Source organism: Talpa europaea (genome assembly GCF_964194135.1).
Source record: "Talpa europaea genome assembly, chromosome: 14".
Taxonomy (NCBI): domain Eukaryota; kingdom Metazoa; phylum Chordata; class Mammalia; order Eulipotyphla; family Talpidae; genus Talpa; species Talpa europaea.
In genome coordinates, this window is record NC_140082.1 from 34,721,466 (window position 1) to 34,744,460 (window position 22,995).

A 22,995-nucleotide genomic window follows, 5' to 3' on the forward strand; every position below is an offset into this window, starting at 1 on the left:
TCCCATTGGCTGAGCTATTTGTTGCTGGGTAAAGGGAAACCACTTCTTCCTTGGGCTGGGTCAGGGAAGCAGCATCACTTCCCATAGGAGATGCAAGGCCTGATAGGTTTCATAGTTTGCCGCTGGTGCAAATGAAACCTCATTTAAATAGAATTTATATATGTTCTGCATACAGTGTCAGCAGGGTTGCTCTCCTGAGGCCTCTCTCCTTTGCTTGTAGATCATTGTTCTCTCTCCATGTCTGCACATGGCCATCTCTCTGTGCATCTGTGGCCTCATCTCCACTCCTAAGAACCCAGTCACGTTGAGCCCACAGGATCTCATTTAACTTAGTCACCTATGTAAAGGTCACATTCTCAAATATGGGGTTAGGACTTCAACATTCTTCAAAATGGGGTTAGGACTTTTATAGAGGGGATACAATTCAGACCACTGAAGCTTAAGAGTCATGGAAAATTCCTTTTCCAAATTCTTCCTGCCACCACACCAGTTAGGGGAGCAGGAGGAAGAAGACATAGTTTAAGAAATTATAACCAATCATAAGCGATATCAAAAATTTTCAAACTAGTGAAAGTAAGAAGGAATGACAGAGAATATGGTCTTTTAGGTTATTTTAGATATTAAGGATATCGAATGCATTAATGGCAGTCACAGTTGTTTTATGTTCTTGGATGAGGCTACTAGGGAAATTTTAGCCAGAGACTACTGTTCCATGAATTTGTGCATCCAAAGCCAACATTATGCTCAGCACCTGCTCACCAGACTTTGGCTGGGAAACTTACCCAGTTTATTTAATAATAAGCTAAAATGCAACTGAGCATCACCAGTGCTGAATGACTTTGAGCTGCAATTGGGGTTTGGATCAAACCACCAATGCACTGACTGCCTTTGGCAAATATCCATTAATTCTCTTAGTTCGTTTACACAATAATATGAACCACAGCAGGCTCATTTGGTGGTAATCTGAATGTAATAGGCAATTTTACAGCCAGTCTTCATTATAATTTAGCATCAATTAATGTGCAATTATAACCTGTTACCAAAAATTGAAAGCACATTATAGAGATGGAAATTGCCTTTTCAGCTTTTAGTTTATGGCTGGTTTTGGGATGTTTTATTGAATGAAGCAATTGCCAAAAGAGTACTTTTAATTGTTAATGAAATGTTTATCTTTCTTTGTTCCCTTGTGGATTTCTACATTTGAACAAGGTTAATAAGAAAGACATTAAATTAAACCTACAAGCCCTAGTAAACATCCCATGGGACAGCTCAGAGCTTCAGGTATCCTCTGCTGTCTTCAAAGCAGTATGCGCCTCTTCTCCTTTCTCACACTGACACAACCCCAAAAGGGGTTTTTCTTCTTTCACTTGGTCCTGTATGGGAAGTGAAAGACTCTATATTCTTGTTTTCAATCCACTTTTAGGCCCACAGGTACAAACCACATGTTTTCTGGAAATATGTATATCATTCATTGGCCTGAATTGTACCCTTTCTGTCAAGCTACCTCAAAGCTACACATCTGCACCATCTTATTGTGAACTTAGACACCTGCATGCATAGTACTGGCTTAACAGCTGTGAATTCAGCATTCCATGAAGTCCATAAAAGAAACAAATGACAAACATTGTTAATAACAATCAATTGGAGGGCATTTTATAGTTGACAAATCATTTTCCCATTTGATTTTCACAGTGGTCCTGTAAGCTAGAGGATTCAGTAATAGCTATCTCTTTTACTCACTAGCAAATTGAAGCCCAGAGATTTTCATGGGTATGCCCATGTTACACAGCTAGTCGGTGTACATCAAATGAGACCTGAGCTGGAGTCTGGATTTTTCTGTCTCCAAATGCCATGTCCTCGCAATTATTAACTCTCTGTTGTTGGATCATTTTGCAAAAGTGAAAGTGGTAGTGACTGTCCACATGTGACAGCTGCTGTCCTTTCATACAAGATTCATGAAGTCAGGTGGAAAAAGGAAACTTAGGAGTTAGATTTTCCACTGTGGAGATGAGGCCACAGATGCAATGAGGCCAATGAATTTGAGGACATAAAGTTACTGAGCCCAGTTTTTATTATTATTTCTATTGGCCTTGCAGTGTTCTAAGAATTAAGTTAGAGAATAAAATTGGATAACATCTAAGTACAAACCAAAATGCCTGACACTTAGCAGATCTGCAAAGTGCTTTAGTGTCTGTGCCACAGGTGATATGTGCGCATTCTTTAGCACATAAGGAGAGCTCTGTGCCTTAGCTGTTCTTTTTTGCCCTAAAACTTAACTTAGAGTTAAGTTCTGTGCTCACTTACAGTGACATTTCCAGTACAATCAAGTCCTCCCCTCTACCATTTGTAATTTCTTCCTTCAATAGACACTTTGTGTCTATGAATTTTCATTATAAGCTTACTGGGTCCCTGGGCAAACTGGGAGAATTATTTTAGTAGAATTTTTTCAGAGACCAAGAAGAACCCATCCCATTGCACAGATGCTTTATGAAGCCCTTTCGAAAGGATAAAGGTCGTGTGAAACTATGAGGCAGCTCCCCACACCCATGAAAGGCTCTATTTTGTCTCTATAAAAAGGGATGCAAGGGGATTAGAAAATGAATCCCCAACACAGATCTCTCTCAGTACAATGTCTCCTCTTTAATGAGTGTGAAAACAGATTCTAAAATAAAGTTACTCATTCCCCTTCTAGGTTTTCCTAGCAGAGTTCAAGAAAACCAATCAATTTTTTGCAATAAAAGCCCTAAAGAAAGATGTGGTTCTGATGGATGATGATGTGGAATGTACCATGGTAGAGAAGAGAGTCCTGTCCTTGGCCTGGGAGCACCCGTTCCTAACGCACATGTTCTGCACTTTCCAGACCAAGGTATGTAACACTCCCTTTCACCCACCCATGAAGTACAATCTTGTGCCCCGGGGCTGTCTCCTTGGAACACTGGGGTATTGTTCCCATACTTGTCTTTATCTTTCAGTCCACCTGCCATCCACCTAGAGGACTTTCCTCTCCCCTAAACACCAGTAACATAGTATTTAAAATGGGAAGGGTATTGCTTTCATGTTTGTCTGCTTGCTTTCTAGAATCTGGTTTAACTTACCTAAAGACAAGGATTCCTAGTAGTCTGTGATTTGCTTGACAAAGCAGAGCTTTGTAAGAGGGCAAAATCCGACACCTGTTTGTTCATCTGCCATACATGTAAATTAAGAGACAAAGGTTGGAAAATAGATGAAAACACATATGCACTCTTATTCTCCAGTATGAGCTCAGCAGAGGGATAGCCTTCACAGGAGGACTTTGTGGTGAGGCCCCGAGCAGTGAGGAAAAGGTGGTTTTTGTCAGAGGCCTCTTCTATCCTGGGAGGATTCTCATCCTGGTTTCCTTTGCCCTTAAATTTTGTTTTTCATTTTTATCCTGGCTCAGAAGTTACTCAATATCACTTTAGAAAATTTGGAATATGTGTATATGCTCTATATGCTCAAAGAAGAAAATTATTTCTAATCCAGCACTTGGGTTAATACATTGATATTTATCCTTTAGCTATTTTTGTCCTGTGGATTTTTAAAAATTAAAATAGCAACCCATGGTACTTGCCTACGATTCTATAATATATTTTTAACAGTCTACTAGAGGCATTTCTTCACACCTATGGATATTCTACGTTACTTATCTAATGAGAACTTTTCTAATTTTTTGTTCTGAAATAGCACGACATGAATATCCTTGTAGATCTATCTTTATGCACAAGAATGACTTTCTCTTTGCACATTTCTAGTCTCCATCACTTTACCCCTGTACCCTTGGATAGTAAGTTAACCCTGTGGAGCCGCATGGGTAAGGTCCAAAGGGTATAAAGAGACATTTCTCTTGTTCTATTTCAAGCTGTGATCATAATGCAACATCTCAGTGTAAGTGTAACTCGCAGAGGGTCTATAAGCTGCCTTCGGTCCCAGAAAGTATTAGAGAGGAGACTGTGGAAATGAGTCAGAAATGTGGGTGGAACCCAGTGCTTTCCTCATCACTTCTCCAGCTCCCAGTAAGATGCTCACCAAATTATTTAATGGAGGAACAGATGAATAAAAACACTTAGCTAAAATAACCGGAAGCTACGTCATGAGAAAGCTCTGAATGAACACCTGCCATACTCAAAGCACCATGGAGGATTCAGAAATACAGAATATAGTTCCTGAACTGGAGAATTTCATACACTAATGAAAGAGGCAAGAGTGATACTTCCGACAGTGGGGTATGATGTTAAATTGCAAACACAGACTCTAAATGTGAGAGCTCAGAGAAATTAGGAATTTGAATCTGAATCGGCAGGAAGGGTCTTGGGCAGTGGAGTGTGGGGGACAAGAGAGAAAGCCTGAAGTGTGAAGGGTAAGGTAAGCTCTTTAAGAGAAAGCAGGCTTATTTTCTGTAGCAGGAAGGAATTTGAAATTTCTGATGAGTTAAATGAGATTTTCTACTAGATATTTTCTTCCGCACATTGTAAATACCCATCGGTCTGGGGAGGCATAGCTACATTACCCAAAAGCAGCGCGAGGAACTCAGCCTCATGCCAGGTCTTGGTGTAGGTTTGCTGTGTCCCCTGGGGTAAATACCTCACTTTTCCCCTTGAAATGTTCTGAGCCTTGGATCAGACTACTAAACACACTTCAGACCAGGCTTATAGGAGCATGTCATCAATTTCTTTTGGCACCTTTTCCCTGCTGTTTTTTTTATATTTATATTACGATTGTTTTCCTATCCCATGGAGAAGGCTGTTAGGGTTCCTGCTTTGTAGGAAACAGGTGTATTCCCTTCTCTGCTTGTCTATCAGCACCTCCGCCAGTATTTGCATCTTTCCCCCTCTCAGGGGATGCTCTTAAGACTCCATGCAGATGCAATGCTTCCCGGGACTAGAGAAATAGATGCCTGAGAACAAGTAGCAGGGACTATGGACAGCAAACGTTAAAATGACTGGCTCACTAATTAGATATCAATTATTAAGTCCCTTAGAAATAAGAGATGAAAAAGAAAAGACTGCATTATTCCTTTCCCAAGGATCCTGCGTTATTTTTGAGATGTTTTGATTTATGAAACAAAATAAGCAATTAAATCCCAGACATACAAAGGAATAATCTATATGAATGATTATCTGCTCTGGAAACATTTTTGGAAATAGCCTTTCTTGAGGGAAAGGCTTTGCATGTTATGAAGACATTAAATAAGATAAATGAACTATTTGGTTCTCTAGGGAATTTTTTTTTTTCAAGAACATTATTCATTTGCTTTATGCCTCCAAAGAGGCTGCCTATTGAATGCCAGCTGATTCCAGAGATAGTAAGGACAAGTTACTCACTTGTTACTTTTCAGGGTATGTGACTTAAATCATTAAAAGGCTGGTATATGAGGGACACGTGACCCATGGACATGTAAAAATATGGAAAAGTCAATTAGGAAGCTTTTGAGAATGAAAGAGCTGTGGGCTTGGATCTGAGGCATTTGGGTCCAACTCAACCTTTCATTAGCAGGGCTCTGAGAACCTTTGGTCCCCTTCACAGAGCAGAGAGGAGGAATCCCCATACAGGAGGCGGGTTAGAAGCCAGGTACCTATGTGAAAGCAACACGTGGGACACAGTTGTGTAAAACAATATCATCTGAACTGGGCCTGGGCCTGAATGAGGCTCAAAAGAAAAGAATCTTTGAAATTAACTTTCTCTGTGCTACCACAAGGTAACTCTGGCCTCCTATGTATTCGTACTATGTAAATAGCTTAGTGCCATGTCATCTCTGTAGGAACTAATTGTTCACCTGCAGGGAAGAAAAAGCACTGAGTCAAATAACTTGTTTTTTAATTATGCTAGGGTACAAGAAAGAGCAATGATTCCACTATACGAAGTTTCTCTGATCCATCGCTGATAACACTGAAAAATAAGAAGGTTCTGTTCCAAAATTAGTTTTAGGAGGAAAAAAAGATGCATCTAACACTTTGACTGTACTGTTTGCTTTGCTTTTTAAGGAAATAATTCTTCCTTAGAAATTAAGAGTGAACTACAGTCTACCCTCTTCACATGTCTCTCACTTGAATCCTGAAAGGCCTGTGTTCCAGTAATTTAAGACGTTTTACAATTTCACACCTGAAGGAAGTTCTGGATGGTGTGAGCACACTTCTGGGTTCTTCCTCAAGTTGGTGCAAGTGAAGGCAGCTGTGGATTTGAGGGTGTCTCTTCAGAACATCACTGGGTGGGATGCTAGTGTCTTTCAAACATTCACACCACTGCCCTAGACTTCCACACTCCCAGTCTCAATGAGGTGAACAGTATTATTTGGAAAGTTCTCTTTTATGAAAAAGAAAAGTGAGTTTCACTTTCCCTTCATAGAACACACAAGCTTCACTTCCTGACCAAGCTCATGCCTCTGTTTATGTTTCCAGGTTACGACTTTAATTGCCTGGTGCTCAGGTGACATTCAACAAGTCACCTAACATTTTTTCGTAGCCTTGGCCTTTCTCTTTTTCCCCCCCAAAAGGAGGAGAGGGGAAAAAAACATAAGCTCCCACAGAGAGGTTTAAATCCTTTGTGGAGAAAATGTCGCCCTAACAAAAAGATATTATTATTCGAAATAGAATAAAAACTTTTAAAAATTATGTCTTTCTGCTATTTCCATGGTTGAAGGCACAAGCCATCTAAGATTACCAGAAGGTTCTTTTTTTTTTTTTTTTTAAAGATTTATTTATTTTTACACAAGAACTGGGGTACAGGCCAGATGCGCGGGAGGGTGAAAGGATTCACCAGAGACAGAGCGGGGAACAGACAGGCAGCCTGACGAAATACACTGCTGAGGGGAGGAGCAGGCGAGACGGGGGAGGTCTGCCATGCCATATGGGAATCTCCCTGGCCGGCCGGGAATCGAACCGGCGCTGCAAAGGCTGCAGACAGCTTCACAGCACTGCGCTCAACCCGCTACGCCACTGGGGAGGCCCAGAAGGTTCTTAATTGCAAGTATTGTGTTCCAAAACCGCCTCACCTAATGCTCTGAAAAACACTTTAATCCATAAACCCTCCAGTTGAAGGAGCACCGGTCATTGGCACAGTTTTAACCAGGAAAAGAAAAACCACAGAAACCACATCCTCAAAAAGACTTATCCATGAACTGAGACAAGAATTAACTTTCTGTGTTGTCGCCATTTGTAGCAACTGATAAACGTCCTTTCTGTACGGAGCGTCACTTACATGTGTTTCAGATGCCCCTTCTGTGCCCTAAACTGTGATTCAGCACAGGTTGGAGTTACAGTAAATTTACAAAAATTAGTAAAATTTAGTCGTGACTCTGTTACCCTGTGCCACCCACACTTTATTTATAATGTTTAAGCCCGTTAGCGTCAATCAAGGTAACAGAAAGAAGATGGCATCTTATTTATATCAAAGAATTAATCTAAATGTCAATGCCAGCACTGCAAAGAGCAACACTCATTTACCTACCTAAGTCAGGCTTATCTGATCCTCTTTGAAACTGAGATATTGACTAGAGTGTAAGGGTCTAGCAATTCATTTTACTGTGAGCAAGTTGCTCTTCAGTTGCCTAAATCTGAACATGAAAAAAAAACTCTTGGCAAAAACTAAGAATCTATGCCATGTAAACATAAAACGATAGACGAACTCATGGCAGGGGGGTGGATCACTTATAATTAAATAAAATTCATTAATATTTTCCCTAATTTCTAAAAGTAATTACATCAAACTTTTTTTTTTTTTTTTTTTTTTTTTGGGTGGGACCCTCACCGGTGGCCGGGGATTAAACTGGCGCTGCAGAGGCTGCGGGCAGCCTCGCAACCCAGCACTCAACCACTGCGCCACCAGGGGAGTCCCTACATCAAACATACTTTTAAAATTGGAAAATACTCAAAAGTATTAGAAAAAGAAGTTATTTCTACTTATCTCTTTCAAAAGCACTTTGAGAAAGGATTTAAGTATTTTCTTTAATATTTTTGCATCTTTTTTTTTCTTTTTGAAAGTGATAATTTAATAACCTTAAAATCTTTAGCCAAGTAGATCATTTTTCATATCAACACTACATTCCTTAAAACCTCCTTTTCATGTTAAAACTCGATCTGTTCCTGGGACTGTTCTGGTTTTGAGTAAATATCTCTCTGAATTTTATGCATATGTGATGCATACAGTAACTACGTCACAAGTGGAATAGCTGACATTTACAGAGCATCTCCTCTGTGCCTGTCCTGGCACCTTGGCAGGTTCTAGGTACATCACACATTTAGCTCATTCAATCTTCAGAGCAACCCAATGAAATAGATGCTAATATTACATTTTACAGATGAGGAAATTGAGTAAGCCCTAAGAGGGTGAGCAAGCCCATTAAAGGTCAAACAGCTGTTAAGGAGTGGAGCCAGCCAGGACTCAAATGCTGTTTGGTGGACAAGTCCATAGATCTAATTGCTGCATTGCTTCTCATTAGAGACCTAATCTTGTCAGGAGAAACACTTTTAAAATTCATGAAATGGAGTCCTATTTGTTTTTCTGTTATGAAGGGAAATAATTTGTTAGTTAATGCAAGAAAGACCCTGTGGGACAATTAAGCCAGTAAACACCAACTGAGCCTGAGTTCCTGTTGCAAGGTACAAACCTCCAGAAACTGGGGTTCATTATTTCTCATGCTTACTAATGAATCCATTGAAGGCGGTGAATTCTAGTAATTAGAGTTTACAGTAGAAACATAAACAGGCCCCTAATGAATGAGTTTGCTGGTGTTCAGTGGTCTCTCTCTCTCTGTCTCTCTGTCTCTCTGTCTCTCTCTCTGTCTCTCTCTTTCTCGCTCTCTCGCTCTCTCTCTCTCTCTCTCTCTCTCTCTCACACACACACACACACACACACACACAGATATGAGAGATAAAAAGCACACATGATTATCTGTTGGGTTTTCTGACAGGGTAATCTTTATGAAAACCAAAATGTGGGGTTTTTTAGGATGTTTTCATTTATGTCTCATTATAAAAGAAACGGATAGGGCCTCCCTGGTGGCGCAGCGGTTGAGCACTGGGTTGCGAAGCTGCCCGCGGCCTCTGCGGCCCCGGTTCGATCCCCGGCTGCTCCCCGGCCACCGGAGGAGGGTCCCACATGGCGCGCAGACCTCTCCTGCCGCCCGCTGCTCCCCTCAGCAGTGTGCTTTGGTCCTTCTGCCTGCTCTGCTCCCCGCTCTGGCTCTGGTGAATTCTCTCACCCTCCCGTACTTCTGACTGTACCCAGTGCATGTATAAACAAAAACAAACAAACAAATAAATGAATAAATAAATAAAACATGCCTCTATTAAAAAAAAAGAAAAAAAAAAAGAAAAAAAAAGAAAAGAAACGGATAAAGTACTCCAGGTCAGAATGGCTCCAAAATGATTAGCATACCTAAGAATTCTGAGTGCTGGCATAGCCAAGGTGATACAGATTACATCAGTGAGTCAGTGGGACACTTGGGTGAGCCTGGCACCCAGTGACCCCCGCTGGTGTTTACACCCAGCTGCAGGCTCCACCCCTGCCTAAGAGCCCTTCCCCAAGGCGAGGGCAACCAGGCCCAGCCTGTGGTATTCTTAGAGACAGGAAGGTCCTCCATTTCACCACCATCACAATTTCAGAGAGATGTCTGAACGGCAACTCTCACAGTTTTTAATTCTCAACCAAAACCTTGCTTACAAGGCACAATAAGTAGAAGTAAAAATGTAAACCTCTGCTATGGTGACCTCCTCAGGAGACCCCACCCCTATTCCTGACACCCACGAGTTAAGACTCAGTGCATCTACAGTATAAACAAAAAAGATGGAGTCACAAAAGTTGAGATTCAAAAACAATGTCTTGGTTAAATTTAGACCAGAATGATCCTAATTAGCATATAGCATCTGTTATCTGAAAATTTTTTCCATTTCTTGGATTAGCAAATTTTTTACTTTTATTCTTGTATATAATTTTTACCTAGTATAAAGCACTTTACAGCTAAAGTTTATATAGATACTTTAAAAAGAAAATGAATACAAAGAAATTTAGATTCTAGAGTTCCCCTAAAGTTGATCTCATATTTGTACATAATAGTACATAGAAGAACAAAATAAATACACAGTTCCGTCAGCCAAGTGGCAAAAGATATTTGTGGAAGCTCTGAAAAACACAGTACTTTTTACATAAACACAGAATTCTTTGCAAAAACACTAGGCTATTTTGAATTTTTCAGAGCTCTCTCTCTCTCTCTCTCTCTCTCTCTATATATATATATATATATGAATTTGCAAGAATAGAATGAGTACCATTTTCAAAGCAAAAAAAAAGAGAGAGCCACAGAGCTTTGAACACCACCTATCTACAGAATATCAGCCTTGATTCTTGTCTTCAATTATCTATTACAATAACCCAGCAAAGCAATAAATGTTTCACTTTTATGGTTTGGCACACAGAACAGAATGCCTGCCACAGGTATAGCTGTAAACTGCAGAGCTGATCAATAAATTTATGTTACCAAATGGTGAATCAAATGCCCGCTGTGAGCCAGACATACTTGAACATTATTCAATGAGTCACTTCAGTAAATTTAACATGACTGAGCTTACTCAAACCCCAACAAGAGCTTACTTCTCCTACAGAATGGAAATATACCCCATGTTCTTCTTCTTGTTTTTTTTTTTTTAAAGATTTATTCATGCATACAAGAACCGGGTACAGGCCAGATGTGCGGGAGGGTGCTTCACCAGAGACAGAGTGGGGAACAAAACAGGCAGACTGACTGAAATACACTGCTGAGGGGAGCAGCGGCGAAACAGGAGAGGTCTGCTGTGCCATGTGGTATCTCCCAGGCCGGCCGGGATTGAACTTGTGCTGCAGAGGCTGCAGACAGCTTCACAGCGCTGTGCTCAACCACCTGCACCACCAGGGGAGACCTATTGTTGTTTCATTAACAAGAGCACTGGACAATGGAAGGACACTCAGAGACCTCCCTCTGAAGATGATGAACAACCTTTAAAGAATGCTCACATTACAAATCAGCCATGTGAGTTGATACCAACAATAAAAACCTTAGTGAGTTTCCTCCTGCAGGTAACTGGCTACTTTTAAGTTAGCAACCCTCCAGCGATAAAAGTTAACTTTCCAAGAAGTGTCCAATGAAATGCTTTTTTGCAAAGAAAAAAAAAAAAAAGCCTTCACTGAATACTTGAACTGGGGTAAGGGCATACTTTCTATTCTTTTCCAAAAGCCAAGAGAATACTTTGTTCCAGACTTTATTCTAAGTGAATGAGATGCATGACTCAGACACAAAGAAAAAAGACCAATCAAAAAGTTCTCCTGCCACTCTCTCTTGTTTCTTAAAAACAATGCTAAGCCACATTCTTTTCCAATCCATTAGGCTTGTCAGCCCTTGGCCCACATGGCATTAGCATAAATGTTAATGCAGTCAGAAGCCCCTCAACCAAGAGGTCTTTACCCCCAAGCAAGAGCCAATTTCCACTAGTATGACAAGGAGTCCTCTTCAACAAGAACACATCTTCTAACCTCAGTTATATGGTCTCCTTTGGGTCGTCTGGGTGGCCATAATGAACCCAGCCATAATGCTCACCTCCTCTGAGGAAGTGAAGTTCAACAGAAAGGTTCATCCCTATTCTTTAATTATTCGTCCAATGTGCAATGTTCTGGACAGAAATTTCGCATAATAATTTTGCAAGCATCACATCCTCTTACCAATATTTGCTTTGTTGTCAGGGACACATAACATGTTCAGTGGTCACGGATGGTTAATTTCATCTTTTTCCTCATGAAAAAGGAAAAAAATATATATTAGCCTGGTGGAAGTCCAGAGATTCCTTAGGCTACCATAGGGGAATATACTTGAGGGTCTCATTGACATACCTCCTTTCTCAGAGGCCCAGGGAGGGTCTGATCCACCTCAGCATACAGCTCATTAATGACAACAGAGACAAGCATTTCTACTCATAGATGCTGGGCCAGGAGGTATTGACAGATCCTAAGACTAGCGCAGATCTGTAGCATCCCATGTGCCCAACACCATCTCAACTTCGATTCTCATTCCCCCAAAAGAATGACCTCCATCAGTTAATATTTTAACCACATTACAAGAAAGCCACACAAACCCCCCCCCCCCTCCACTAGTCTGCCTGGCATCTTCTCTCAGCTCGTGATCAGAACGGAAAGGAAAGCACTGCTTGCATCTGTTTCAAGAGCTATGGGACCATGCAGTTCCTTTCTCTCAAAAGGATCTGCAGTCATTTAAATTGTCCCCTCATAATGCCAGCAGCTACCTGCTGTCACATGCATGCCACAGGCCAATCCTGAGCCCACTTTCCAAGTCCATCATCTCACTGACCACTTGTGACAACACTCAGAAAAGACACTGTTACCCACTCTGTTTCACATGTGGTGAAAGGTCAAGTGACTTCTACAAGGTCACCAGTCTCGGTTCCATCCTATCTAATCTGCACCTTTCCAACAGGTAGGGTTTTCTTTTTGCTAGTGGTCCAGGTCGGGGGCAGGTCACCTAAGCTGTTTCATGAGCATTGAATGTGTTGATTCTACTTTTCAAGATTGAGATTTTGGGGCCTCCCCGGTGGCGCAGCGCTTGAGCGCTGGGTTGCGAAGCTGCCCGCGGCCTCTGCGGCGCCCGTTCGATCCCCGGCTGCTCCCCAGCCACAGGAGGAGGGTCCCACATGGCGCGCAGACCTCTCCTGCCGCCCACTGCTCCCTTCAGCAGTGTACTTCAGTCCTTCTGCCTGTTCTGCGCCCCACTCTGGCTCTGCTGCTCCCCACTCTGGCTCTGGTGAATTCTCTAACCCTCGCACACTTCTGACTGTACCCAGTGCATGTATAAACAAACAAACAAATAAATAAATAAAAATAAAATTTAAAAAAAAAAGATTGAGATTTTGGATTCACCTTTTCTAAGGTTTATTCATTCTTCCAAATGTGATCCTTAAAACCCAAACTTCAGGACTGCATGGTTTGTATTGCAGCATATATGCTAATTTTATCACAGAGCCATCTCATTGGGTCCAAAGTAGACTGAGCAGTTCCCTGGATGACTGGATTCTGAAGACTTCCAAACGGCTATCAGGATGTGCAAGCAGAAGGCAAGACTCCTTAGAACAGTACCCTCTAGAAAGTTAACAGGTCTCCCCAGCCTATCTATCCAAGCTGGACTTCCAGGTGTGGACTGCTCTTACCTCTTTAAGAAGCCAGGTTTTAGGGCCTCCCCAGTGGTGCAGCGGGTGAGCACTCGGCTGCAAAGCTGCCCGCAGCCTCTGCAGCGCTGGTTCGATCCTCAGCTGCTGGCGAGGGTCCCACATGGAGCGCAGACTTCTGCCTTGCCCACTGCTCCCCTCAGCAGTGTATTTCGTCAGTCTGCCTGTTCTGTCCCTGCTCTGGCTCTGGTGAATTCTCTCACCCTCCTGTACTTCTGACTGTACCCAGTGCTTGTATAAATAAATAAATAAATCTTTAAAAAAAAAAAAAAAAAAGAACCCAGGTTTTAGCTGGTATTCACCCAAACCAAAGGCTTAAGGAAAAATGCCATCACACATATCGAAAGACAATCAATGCTCCTGATTTAACTTAAAGATGGAAATGAGAACTCATTGTTTTGAAGAACTGACTGTTAAGTCATAATTTTTTTTGTAGGCTATGGTGTAGCAGCCAACATGCTATAAATGTCCGTTACTATTAATAATACCTATGGCAGTGTGATGACCTTGGAGTGTCCATAGTCTAACGTTGACTAAACTCCAGGACATCTTAGGCTCCCTTCACCACACAAATCTACCCATTAACCCCACCAGAGTCTGATCATATGTGAGAACCCATGGGACAGTGTGCAAGGGATGTGTAGAATTTAGGGTTAAACATTTATCTTGAGTCACCTTCCCCCACCTTCTCCAAGTAAATTTTGAGATCTCAACCTTTGTAAGAATTTATAAACAAGGATGAAAGTCCTTAAAAGCAATCTTTTATCTGTGTACTTTTACATAAACAGTCTGGCCTTAAGACTACATCTTTCTTTCTCTGGAGTACTTGAGAGGATATTCCACCAGTGTCTGTTCAAGGTCATCACAGTTTTGAGTAAAAAGGTAAAGGTTAGAAGATACTCTCATGAGAAAGCAGCTGAATGCATTGGGGGCAAATGATCACTCTCAATTTATGTTTGAAATATCAATGTTTAGTTAGGAACTTTGTCAGCAGAGACTTTGGCCCATCTATAAGAGAAAGAGTGGGTTCCAGTTAAAGTTAAGTGAAGCTAGTAAGTTAAATGTGAAGTCAATTTTGGGAAAAGCTGGATGACACCTTCCTTTGCCTGAACGATTGATAAAATTGCACAGTACTGGAGGTCTGGCTCAGCACAAATGGCAGGCAACCTATGACACTGTCAGCGCAGAACAGCATTTCTGCCCTCCCTTATATGCCCCAGGGCCTCTGCTAGTCTCACATTGAAAATTAAAGTTAATTCTGTTAAAAAGTCACCCAGGTGAGGCTTTCCAGACACACCCATGTCTCCACACTTTATGGATTATTAACTCTGTGGTTCATAAGGACTGTAAATATCAGGGTGCTCAACATGTTAAGAATGTACTTATTAAGCAAAGATGTCTCACACAGTAGGAGCACTAAGGCACTCCATAAACATGGCCGCCTCTGAAACTGACTACACCCTGAAGACCATTCAGCGGGTCTCTGAGAGCTGCCACCAGAGGGCACCAGCCCTAACAAATGCATGATGTCCTCTGTGGGGGGCACCTTGCTGACTATTAAACCATGGCTTGCAACAGGGATGTTAGAACTGAAGAGACAAAAGATTACACTTGATTGTAAGCTTCATGAAGGCAGGACTGTGTCTCACCATTGTTAATGGGGCAGGAATGAGCTTCTCCATGTTCATTCCTGCAATACACCATATCCCTAGGATATGTTCAGAGCTACTTACTGAGTGTTGAATGAACAGATATTTTCAAATCCTGATGCTGAAGTCAGTACCCCTGATTTGTATTCTCTTTGTCATCCTATGTGCTGTCAATTTTAGTAGGCATACTAGCAGCACCCAGTGAGCACCAACACCATCTCACTATTGGGCAGGCGAGTCCAGGGGGACCCTGGGCTGCATTGTGCTGTAGCAGCATCCAAGCATCTTAGCAAACAGTACTTATGCCTCTCCTGGTGACTAGGGCATCCTAGGACTTGGAAATGCTACAGATCAGCTAAATTATTTTACAGTCTTTTCATAAGTTCTTTCAAGACAGAATTAATTCCTCTGAAATTATTAAATCATTTAAAAAATAATCCTTGTTTTCCCTTTTTAAGCTGCTAAAGGTTGGGATTGTTTTTGTTTTTTCCTAGGAAAACCTCTTTTTTGTGATGGAATATCTCAATGGAGGAGACTTAATGTACCACATCCAAAGCTGTCACAAATTCGATCTTTGCAGAGCAACGTAAGAGCCTTTTAAAGGGTTTGGCTTTTTTTCCTTTTCTATTCAAGTACTGTGTCCCCACCATGCCACATACCACTTATCCCATGTGGGAGTCTTCCTGTTCCTTCACTTAGCATGCCTGAACCCCAGGGCAGGGTAACCCCTGGGAACAGACAGAACTAGGCAACTGCTGTGGCTGTTTATGAAGCTTAAATTCATGCTGGTTTTGTTTTATTTTTCTGTGTTTTGAAATCCACTACTTAGAACCATCCCAATTCACCAGGTTTCTAAAATGATCTGAGCCCAGAAGAAAATATTTGCCCTTTGAAAATAAAGCAGTCAAACGGAACACAGATCTGAAGGTGATCATGGGCAGTTGCTTTAACTGAGCCCGTAGTGGGAATTTCACGTGCAGACAGAAGGCACGGACTCCAGGGACATGGGAATGAGAGGGGAAACTGCTGTTGAGTCCCCAGCACCCCCATCACACTTCCTCCTAGGGACCCTGCTTCCTGAGTAGTGAAACCACTGTGACATTCTAAAAAGAAGAAAAACTGTGCCACCAGTCCCTGTTAAAAATACAGGAACCCCCAGCTTTCTTTGCTCCAGCCCCAATAGTCTTTCCCTCATCCCCAGTGATGGCTACGAGTGGTTCAGGTTGAGCTGGGTTACAGGAGGGACTTGTTCCACCACCTCCTGCCAACAACCAGGCTGAAATGGCCGTTGTGACAAATCCAGTGGGTAGTAGGCTGCTGATCTTGTTGCCTCTGGCAACCATCAGCAAAGGGCCCAGAGATAATTTTAAGGGATTTCTGCAGGAGAGAAATCACTGGGTATCTTTCACGCTAGAAAGGATTCACTCTGTCCCTCTGTGGCCTGCTCTGACGGCTGAAAGCCCTCGGGCCCGGGACTTAAGCTTCCATAAGGAGGATGTTACATTCTTCTCAGAGTCTCCAGGAAGTCCTTCCTTATCTCTAACTTGAATCCCGCAAGTAATAGAGTGTAAATTCATTTCCTGTGACTCTGCCATCATTGAGGATGGAGAGCAGCTTATCACGCCCCCCATCTTCTCATATCCTGCGGCCCCCTTGTAGGCTGCATGGCCTGCATGTAAACAAGTCCAGTCTGTTTGGAAAGACCCTGCACCCAGGGTCGAAGAGCTCCAGGAGGAGTTTCAGATAAAAGCAAAAATTATTTTCCCATCATACTATCCTGTTACCTTTAGTGTTTGTGTGTGTTTCATTAGCAAAGGGAGAAAAAAGACAGCTTGAACATTATTCAAAATATAAGAAAAAGTGTGAGATACAGGCGGGACAAGCTTGAGATAGCAGCTGTTTCCTTCTCTGAGGGCTGAGGATGGACAAGGAGAGTGGATGACACCTTGCCTTGTCAGGAGACAAAACGACATGAGACAAAACGACATGTGTACATGTATCAGGAGTGTGTGTACCTATGTGAGTGATGTATGTACACACCGAAATGATGTGTGTAGACTCTAAGTGTCATGTGTATATACACAGTTGTATGTGTACAGTATTTAGCAGCACGCCCCTCAGAGCACTCACTGTATAAAACAGACCAGGTTTGGGATTGTATTTTGTTCCCCTCATGCATTCATGCTGAGCCTTGGTTTTGCTTCCCTCAGGTTTTATGCTGCTGAAATCATTCTGGGTCTGCAGTTCCTTCATTCCAAAGGAATTGTCTACAGGTAAATTTTACTCTTGGGAAACAAATACTGAGCTGTCTAGAGTTCCTGATCTGGTCAATTTCATCGCTGTGTTTTAGTGCATGAAATGGTCAGTGAGCTTCTCTGGCATAAACTTCTACACCAGGTGTCCTGCCTGTGGGGGTGACATGGAGAATTGGAATTCCAGTCTCAAAAGCAATAAGGTTCTGGTATTATTCTCCTCTTGTTTCCAATTCCTCCTTTTATTCTCCCTCTCACCTGCTTTTCTCATTTTCCCCATCACTCTGCTTCACTTTACCTTCATATCATTACTCACTCCCTCCCCAATCCCCAACCCTGCTTGGCTTTGCCTGTATTTGCTTTGGGCCACCTAGAAATGTCCACTGATTGTGTTCCTTTTGGGGGGGGGGCGGGAGAATGCAAGAGCAGCTCTTTCTTGAACACGCAAATGCACCTATGGAAACCTGTCACACTCTGTCCAAGTGAGCAGGACGCCACATGTACACCTTTCAGGAATGGATGTTTGTCCAATTTCTCTGTAGTACGCTGTTGCCTCACACCATTCTAAGATGAAGCCTAGTGTACTTCAGTCTCCTTTTCCTCAAAGCATAGTCAAAACTGATTGAACATGCAAATCTTCAAAAGCTTAGTTGTCTGGTTCCAATTCTCTGCATATTAAGCAGGGGAAGTACATATGAAATAAAGGTGCTGGAGATGAGGCTGGCTTGGCTGCTGAGACCAGCACAGAGGTCACAGCTGGAGGAATGTCTAAGAACCTGCCCTCAAGGGCAGACACAGGACAACTACAGGCCCAGGAGTGTGGGGCTGTCTCTCATCAGTGGCGATGTTCACAGCAACTGGGGCCAGCAGTGAAGCCAGAATGACGTTCCAGCCCAGAAGCTGAAGACAGCACCCTGGGTGATACAGTGCGGGAGCATTGTGCCCAAGATGGTCTGTACTCACTCTGGTGCTTACAGGGTAGGCTGCCGTTATCTGGAAAATTCCATTAGGGAAACCTTTCCATTTCCAGAGGATATTAACAGTGGGCCCAAGGTCTTGGGGGAGGTTTTAAAAGCCAATCTTCTTAAGCTGTCTCTTTGGCAATCTTTGGAAATTGTTGCTTGGTTGGCTTGTGATTTTGTTTTTGAATCTATCCACAAAATAATTGATTAAGAAACTATTTCATGCCATTCTTTAGTCCTCAGGAAATTGAGAAATACCCAACATTTTTTGAAAACCCTGATCACAGTCATGTGGGGTTTTTCCCTTTTTTTTTTTTTTTTTCTATCTACAGCGTCTACCTACAGGTAGACAGTAGGATGTGTGGGGCAGATGGATAGATAAATGGATGGATGAGAAAGAGAGAGAAAAAACTAGGAAGGTTGGAGAGAGAGAGAGAGATCTTAGAGCTAAAAAAGACCGCATGAGACCACAAGCTTCCAAATAGACCATCATCCTCCACATCAAAGAACTTCCTTCTATCATGTCTTCTTATAAATTATTGACATTCAGAACAAAAAGATCAGTAAAGGTCCATAAAGGTCTTTAATACCATGAAGTATGTCTACCTTAGAGCTCTCACAATGTCCATGTACAAAAAATCATGTTTTGTAAGGCTTCTTATGTTCCAGTAAGAAAGAATATAGGTTTATTTAGTAGCACATTCACTGAGGTTGTAGGACATCCTTGAAAACCTCATCAAATTATCACAGTTGAGGTGAGACCATCCAGCAAAACACATTGAGATTGACTTGCCTTAAGAAGTAATTCAAGTGCCCAGGGGTCACTTCAGCGAGCTTTTCATTTGGCAACTGAATTGACAAGGGAATTCCATTAATGTCCTTCTTTTAACCACTTATGATGATTTCTAGGTTTGTTCACAAAAGAGGTTTTAGCTACAGAGGGCTGACATAAGAAAAGACCATAAACTTGATAGTTTAAAACAATAAAAATGTATTCCCTCGTAGTTCTGGAGTCTACAGATCCAAAGTCAAGTTATCACAGGGCCATGCTTCTTCTGAAGGTTCTAGAACAGAATCTTCTCTTGATTCTCCAGCTTCTGGAGGCTCCAGGTGTTCCTGAGCTTGTGGCCACACCTCTCCAATCTCTTCATCTTTGCATCACCTTTTCTTCTTCCTGTATCTTTCTTGCAAAGACACTTGACATTGAATTTAGGGGCCAGATAATTCAGGATGACCTCATTTTGAGACCCTTGACTTCATTACATCTGCAGGCCCTATTTTCAAATAGGGTCACCCTCGCAAAGTCAGGGGGTAGGATGTGAACATATCTTTGGAGGGCCACCACCCAACCCACTGCAACTGTTGACAGAGGCTGAATGTCCACTGGCTTTGTTAAGCACAAAAGCTACAGAAGCCCCAACCCCAGAGAATTAATGCAGCCAATTTCTGGGCTTTTGTTCTGTTTTGGTTTGGTTTGGTTTTTTAGAGGTAAAATAGAAGTATGTGAAAAGACATAAGCAACACATTCTTTAAAAGTCCAAGTGAATATGATTCTAATTAAAAGTGTAAGTGCCAAAGGGAAGAAAAATAGTGATATCATCAGAACTAGGTGAGGGTATGCCAACAAGAAATTCCTATCAGAAAGTGGAGTTTTCTAAGGGGGAAAGGCTATACAGATGGAAGAGGGAACTCTACAAAAGACACAGAAGTAGGGGTAGGAAGGGTGAGTGGTAGATTAGGAAACAAATTAGTCTGTTTTATCAGAGGGGCTATTGCCACAGAAGGAGGCATGCTGGCCCATCTGCTGGTAAGACCAGAGAAGCAACAGCATCTTCAGGGATGCCTCAGTCATGGCTTGGGTTAACTGTTAAAAAAAAGTAGCTGGAAAATGTGTAGACATGGAAAGAAAAGAATCTAGAATCTCAATCTTAGACTATTAGAACTGAAAGATACCTTACTATTACATTTTACTGATAACCCTAACCCTGATCCAATGCATTTATTTGAAGCCCCTTAAAATTATTTTCATAAGGATTTTCCATGAGATGTCCACAGAATCTACAGGAAAAGCTAGGTAGGTGTCCCTGTACCCATTTTATAGATGAGTGACCATGGCTTGTCTGAGTGACTTAGTGATACAACTGGTTTGGAGGGGAGCTCTTCTGATTGCCACTCTGCCTCTTCCAAATGGAAAATCCTTACTTATGTTGCCCATATAAGTAAATGAGAGACTTCACTGGATTCCCTGTGATACCTGATGCCCTGATGTGATCACTCAGGTAGACAGGTACTCACAGCCCTCGCCAAGAGGCCTAGGCTTGGAGTTGTTTCTGGGTCTTGTGGCCTTTGAAGTGCATATGGAGTAAAGAGCTGCTGGACCTGTGAATACACTGGGCCTTTGGCTGGCATTTCCAGGCAGTCTCCTCCGCCCTCACAACCCACCCTCATGCAGGCTGGCTCACTCCCATTCTGACTTACAGTGCTCCAGGCTTCCATGACCTTCCTCTCCCAGCTCCAAAATACACCAGTTCCACTTTGGAGAGTAGATTGAAAACTGGACATGCAGCTTGTTTTCCTAGCCTGAGGCCCAGAGAACATTTCTCTTTAGAATCCGTTCAATTGCATCCTTGCAGTCCCAAAAGGCTGCATAGCTAGGCAGGACTAGTTCAATGAGAAGGAATAGGACAGCTTGGGTTAAGGGAATACAAAAGAAGATAAAGGCTGGGTGTTCCTCCTAGCCTACTGCCTGACTATATGGACTGGAATAGATCACATAACCTATAAGAACCTGTTTTCTATCAGAAAAATATGAATAAAAATAATTCCAGATCAAATGATAAAATGCATGTGAAAGCAAGAAAAGCTAGCCTAAGTACTATATATTATGTTCATTGTTCTTCTAGTCTATACACAGTACTACAGCTGGATATCTGGCTCCCTAGTGAGGATCCCAAAACCATTGTTCAGTCAAATTTCTAGAAATACGCAAATGATTCAAATAACAGAAACCCAAAATGCTATCAATGTTTCCTACAACATGGATTAGAAAATAAACTTGCAAATTTAACATAAGGAGTTAAATGTGACCTATAAGTAGATTTACTAGAATATAATCCATAAATCTCTATGAAAATGTTTAATTAAAACGAAGGGACAGGGAGGAAGACCTGCTAAGGAGAAGACTCAGACACACTGGAAGTCTTCAGTCATGATAATGAAAGTGTGACAGCATTTGAGTTGGATGAGGCACAGAACTAATGCTGATGTGAAGGTGACAAGTATACTCACATATCCCGATCACCCGGTCAGACAGAAACTGTCAGTGGTGAGTCAGTAATGGAGATTGCCAACCTGGCCCAGATGGAATATTTCAACTCCAGGACAGTCTCTCACCGTGTCACTCCACAAACACAGAGCTGCGTTCCACTCTTGGTTTCTGACTTTCACAGAAAATAGAGAAAGCAATAAAATGGAACAGCTCCTCAAGCCTGATGGTGAGAAAGTCATTCAACAAACCTGTCCTGAATGTCCCCAACCCTGCGACATCCTCATCAGCATAGTCACAATGAGTATAAGCAATATGGATTTGCATGCTCATGAAGCTTACACTTTAACAAGGAGACAGACAAAGCAGTAGTGACAGGAACTTCAGATTAATATGAATACTGCTGACAAGAAATAGATTGCTTAAGCAAAATCTCAGCCTCAAGAAGAAAATGGACCCAAGAATGAAAACCCATCAGAATCCAAGAGAGCTTCTCTCTCATCTCTGTTTCTCGTGGAGTTTCTTTGACCTCTGTCTCTGCTCTGGTCTAGCTATATTACTTTTCTTTTCTAAACTGGCTTTCTTGTCCTCCAAGGGCATGCTAGGGGACATGCCTCGAGCAGTCCTAAGTGTCTTTTCAGTTCAAAATTGTCTCTTCTGTCACCAAACCAAAAGAGGGGAGTGTCACCATATTGAAATCCCAACATCCCAAAAAAAGAAAACCGCAAAACCCAGCCATGCCAGGTGTCCTCCCCTGACAATCAACTTGGTGGTAAAGATGGGTCTCTGTCATGTTCTGTAGAGCAAAATCTTTGAGAACATGCCATATGAGGAAGAATTTTCCTAATCTTGGTCAAGGAAAAAAGAAAGAAAACTTGATGTCACATTAGAAAAAAAAATTACATGATAATAGAAAATTTCTTTGCACCAATAGGTAAAATCCCAGAGATGCATAATTCAGCTCATTTGCTTTCTAAAAATCTAATATCATTATTTTTCTCTACAAATGGAATGGGATGCTTTGTAAGGACATGTTTTCTAAGGAAAAAAGAACTGATTGACATAGTGTACTTATATCAGATGGATTCTGCTTCTAGAATTATTCTTAGTTGGGAGCAACCTTCCTCGGTTGGCCTTAGTATAAGGTGTAATTGAATTTATGCACAGAGAGGCAGAAATACTGAGAAAATGGTATAGCATGAGTATATTTTTAGGCCCTTCTTCCATCACCATTACCCTAGAAGAGGTACTGGGATGAGAGCCTCATTGGTGTCCTGAGCACGTCACTGAGCTCTGCTCCCTGGTAAATCAGGAACAGGAATCAGTGGCAGCCAGCTATGGTCTTGAAGAATCAGTTTTATCTACTGCCCTAGCCTGAATGTAGTAGCTAAGAGCACAGGCTGTGCGGCCTAAACACCAGTTTATACCAAATCCATCATCAGCCCCAAGACCATCCATCCCTAGTGTTTTTGCATCCCAGCAGTGTTTCCAGGCGGTACCTCTTAAACTGAAGGCTGTTGCATTGGAGAGCTAGCCTGTTACCTGTGTGCACCTCACTGCACCACCTGCTCAGCTCAGACAAGAAAGACGGACTGAGCTCCAAAGTTGTACTAAGCACCGTGCTGGGCTTGGAAGATGCAATCAGAGTTA

At 42.0% G+C, this 22,995-nt stretch overlaps 1 protein-coding gene across 3 annotated transcripts in view; it reads left to right on the forward strand.

Annotated features, from left to right (window-relative positions):
- PRKCQ (protein kinase C theta) overlaps positions 1–22,995 on the forward strand; it is a gene marked incomplete at its 5' end in the record, with an annotated part of 65,441 nt that overhangs the window by 25,094 nt on the left and 17,352 nt on the right. For all 3 annotated transcript variants that reach the window (XM_084253781.1, XM_084253782.1, XM_084253783.1), the window contains 3 exons: positions 2,693–2,866; positions 15,361–15,452; positions 17,077–17,139. In XM_084253781.1, coding sequence (XP_084109907.1) covers positions 2,693–2,866; positions 15,361–15,452; positions 17,077–17,139 — 329 coding nt within the window. The remainder of the gene's footprint in view (positions 1–2,692; positions 2,867–15,360; positions 15,453–17,076; positions 17,140–22,995) is intronic.